Source organism: Buceros rhinoceros, unplaced genomic scaffold (assembly GCF_000710305.1).
Source record: "Buceros rhinoceros silvestris isolate BGI_N320 unplaced genomic scaffold, ASM71030v1 scaffold2865, whole genome shotgun sequence".
NCBI lineage: Eukaryota > Metazoa > Chordata > Aves > Bucerotiformes > Bucerotidae > Buceros > Buceros rhinoceros.
In genome coordinates, this window is record NW_010413223.1 from 6,010 (window position 1) to 10,293 (window position 4,284).

The 4,284-nt window shown below is 49.7% G+C and overlaps 1 protein-coding gene across 1 annotated transcript in view; it reads left to right on the forward strand.

The window, feature by feature from the left end:
* Positions 1-4,284, forward strand: part of VIPAS39 (VPS33B interacting protein, apical-basolateral polarity regulator, spe-39 homolog) — a gene marked incomplete at its 5' end in the record, with an annotated part of 15,861 nt that overhangs the window by 5,512 nt on the left and 6,065 nt on the right. Inside the window, 2 exons of the mRNA XM_010136631.1 lie at positions 3,105-3,161; positions 4,012-4,104. Of these exons, the coding sequence (XP_010134933.1) occupies positions 3,105-3,161; positions 4,012-4,104 (150 nt within the window). The remainder of the gene's footprint in view (positions 1-3,104; positions 3,162-4,011; positions 4,105-4,284) is intronic.

Sequence of the window (4,284 nt, forward strand, 5' to 3'; positions counted from 1 at the left end):
CTGACTCCTTCCCCCTCAGTTTTGAGTTTGTCCATTGTGCATGTATTTTGTTTGTTCTTCTGAAGGCAAGACTGGAACTTTAGTTCGCCAGGAGGACAACCTGTTGAAATGCAATTCTTCTAAAGAATATGTTGATGGACCTTACTGTCTACTAACATAGAATGGTTTAGGTTGGAAGAGACCTTAAAAATCATCCAGTTTCAGCCCCCCTGTCGTGGGTAGGGGCACCTTCCACTATATCAGGTTTCTCAAAGCCCCATCCAACCTGGCCTTCAACACTTCCGGGGAGAGGGGCATCCATAACTCCTCTGGGCAGCCTGTTGCAGTGTCTCGCTATCCTCACAAAAAGGAATTAATCCCTTACATCTAGTCTAAATCTCCGCTCTTTCAGTGTAAAGCCATTACCCCTTGTCCTATCCCTAAATGCTCTCATAAAAAGGTCCTCTCCAACTTTCTTGTTGGCCCTTTTTAGGTACTGGAAGGCTGCTGTAAGGTCTTCCCAGAGCCTTCTCTGGGCTCCCCAACTCAGCCTGTCCTCACAGGATAGGTGTTCCAGCCCTCTCATCATCTTCCTGGCCCTCCTCTAGACTCGCTGCAACATTCCAGGGTGCTGGACCATCTTGCCAAGAAAGGTTGGACCAAATGAACCTTGAGGTTTCTTCCAACCTAGTATTGTATGTTTCTGTGATTCCTTCTTCAGGGCATGGTATAGAATCATAGAATGTTTTGGGTTGGAAGGGACCATTAAAAGTCATCTAGTCCAAGCCCTCCTGCAGTGAGCAGGGACATCTTCAGCTAGATCAGGTTGCTCAGAGCCCTGTCCAGCCTGACCTGGAATGCTTCCAGGGATGGAGCATCTACCACCTCTCTGGGTAACCTGTTCGAGTATTTCACCACCTTCATTATAAAAAAAAAAAAGTCTTCTTTATACCTAGTCTAAATCTCCCTTCATTTAGTTTAAAACCATTACCCCTTGTTCTGTCACAACAGGCCTTGCTAAAAAGACTGTCCCCATCTTTGCTGTAGGCCCCCTTTAAGCATTGAAAGGCTGCAGTAAGGTCTCCTCAGAGCCTTCTCTTCTCCAGGCTGAACAACTTATACATTCTGAGCCTTTTCTTCATCGGAGAGGTACTCCATCCCTCTGATCATTTTTGTGGCCCTCCTCTGGACCCGCTCCAACAGGTCCATGTTTTTTGTGTGCTGAGGACTCCACACAGTGAGGTCTCACCAGAGCAGAGTAGAGGCGGAGAATCACCTCTTTTGACCTGCTAGTTACGCTTCTTTTGATGCAGCCCACGATATGGTTGGGTTTCTGGGCTGCAAGCACACACATTGTCAGCTCGTGTCCAGCCTTTCATCCACCAGTACCCCCAAGTCCTTCTCCACAGGTCTGCTCTCAATCACATCGTCCCCAGCTTCGCTTGATACTGAGGACTGACCTAATCCAGGAGCAGGACGTTGTACTTGGCCTTGTTGAACTCATGAGGTTCACACTGGCCCACTTCTCCAGCTTGTCTAGGTCCTTCTGTATGGCGTCCTGTCCCTCAGGCATGTCAGCCACACTTCTTGGTTTAATGTTGTCTGCAAACTTGCTGAGGGTGCACTCGATCCCACTGTCTATGTCATTGATGAAGATACTAAACAGCACTGACCCCAGTACGGACCCCCAAGGGACACCACTTGTCACCGATCTCAGTCTGGACATTGACCATTGACCAGTGCCCTCTGGATGTGACCATCCAACCAATTCATATCCACCAAACAGTCCACCCATCAAATCCATATCTCTGCAACTTAGAGAGAAGGAGAGAAGGTTAGGGTGGACCATGTCAAAGGCATTATAGAAATCCAGATAGTTGACATCCATAGCTCTTCCCTTGTCCACTGATGGAGTCACTCCATCACAGAGGGCCACTAGGCTGGTCAGGCATGACTTGCCCTTGGTCAAGCCATGCTGACTGTCTCAGATCACCTCCCTGTCCTCCATGTGCTTTAGCAGAGCTTCTAGGAGGATCTGTCCCATGATCTTCCCAGGCACAGAGGTGAGGCTGACAGGTCGGTAGTTCCCAGGCTCCTCCTTTCTACGCTTTTAAAAAATGGGTGCAGCGTTTCCCTTTTCCCAGTCTCCAGGGACTTCATCTGACTGCCAGAACTTCTCAAATATCATGGAGAGTGGCCTGGCAACTACATCCCCCAATTCCCTCAGGACTCTGGGATGCATCTCATCCGGTCCCATAGACTTATGTATGTTCAGGTTCCTCAGGTGGTCACAAACCTGATGTTCACTTACAGTGGGAGGAACTTTGCCCCCTGGTCCCCATCTTGCGGTCCGTTAACTTGGGGGTTGTGAGAAGAGAGGTTATCAGTGAAGACTGAGGCATGAAGGTTGCTGAGTCTCTCAGCCTTCTCCTCATCTGACGTAACCAGCTGCCAGTCACGTTCATGCTCTCTTTAACTTTCCTCTTCTGATTGACACACCTGTAGAAGCCCTTCTTATTATTCTTTGCATTCCTCACCAAGCTGAGCTCCAGCTATGCCTTGGCCTTCCTGCTCCCGTCCCTACACAACCGGACAGTGTCCCTGTACTCCCCCCAGGATACATGTCGCTCTCCTGGCTCCTGTCTTGCAGTCCACCAACTCGGGAGGTGTGGTAAGAGAGGTTAAGATAGAGGCAAAATAGATGAGTAACAGCCTTCTCCTCCTCTGTTGTTACCAGCTTGCCAATATTGCTCTCGAGGGACAGGTACACTTTCTTGACCTTCATTTTGTGGCAGACACACCTATAGAAGCCCTTCTTATTACTCTTTGCATCCCTTGCCGAGATCAGCTCCAGCTGTGCCTTGGCCTTCCTGACCCCGTCCCTACAGCACCTGATCGCTCTAGCTGCCCTCCCGACCAGCATGCGGTCTGAGAGCCCAGCACTGGCACCTCACCACTGCAGGGACACATCCTACTAACAACTCCCCTGGGGCAGCTGAGTAGTAAGTCTAAGAACCTACACACGCGCCATCACTCTGATCCAGCACAAGTGGAAAGCAGCTTGGGAACTGATGGTGTGATCTGGCCTCTTGAGGATCAAGAGCTCTTTATTTTTCTTGTGGCAGGATTACAGCAGTGATTGGAGCCCCAAAGATACAGTTAGACGAATGCAGAGGGGCAAGGTAAGGACTTTTGACTTCTACCTGCTTGCGAGGGACGTAGGTTGTGTGGTCCTAAACAGCTTTACACTTCCCTGTGCTCTGAGCTGTTTCCAGAGCAGAGGGGGTATCCACATTGCCTGCAGCATCTGCTGCTTTGGCAGTGCTGGGATCGCACTAGCTCAGGAGCAGCAGGAGACCTTCAGAATTTGTTGCGTTGTTTACTTGAGTCATCCCCTCAGCTAGGCTCTGACAGGAGGTGTCTGTACGGCTGTGTCCCTCTCTGCCCTTTCTGCTCCCTATAGAAAAAATCTGAGGGTGTGGAGCTTTACTTCACTTCTTGGTGGCTGTTGGAGAGAGGAAGACAGAAGCAATCTTGGTTACACTGGAGCTGGAATCTTAGTTTCAGCTGCCTCAGTTTTCAGTGAGCACACAAGGAGCTTGTGGTTTTATCCTGTATGAGCCTTTTCAAAGGCTGAGAGAACCCACAATTATGGGGTAAGAAGCAGGGAGGAAGATTCTTACTTTTCTGCTTTCCTCCATGGAAAGGGCCCTGCAGATTTCCCTTCTCCTGTCAGAGCTGGTGGTTTGTTGTTTTCAAGGAAGTTTTGTCTGGAGGGTGATTGTGCTGAATGTACAGTCTCTGTTGTCCTGGCTGGGCAGTAATGAGGGCTAGCTGTGAGCCCTGTGGACGTGTTCTGAGAGATCACGCAGCACGTGGTTTCAGCTAAATGACAAGCTCTCCACTGGCTGGGAGGGCAGTTATTCATGCTGAAGGGCTTAGGGGGGAAGAATAGATACTACCTTGGGTACTGGTTCAGCCTGGGGATTGCCTGGTGTCGCATATGCCTACTTATACCTCTTTTATCTCCAGGTCTGCTCTCTAGAGAGATTTCGCTCCCTGCAGGACAAGCTGATGCTCTTGGATGAAGCTGTGGCAGGGCACGATGGGAATGTCATTACAGCTGTGAGTCCTGCTGGAGCCCTATAGGGCTGGGACTTCCTGGGTGACCCCACGTAGGGTGCTTGTGTGAATGCAGTCATTTGGCCACCTCAATCTGGCAAGATGGGGTGTTGTTCTTTACTTAAAACCAAGCTATTACTGAAAAGTGTCAAAGCTTAAGACTGGGAAGTTCCATATTCCTGC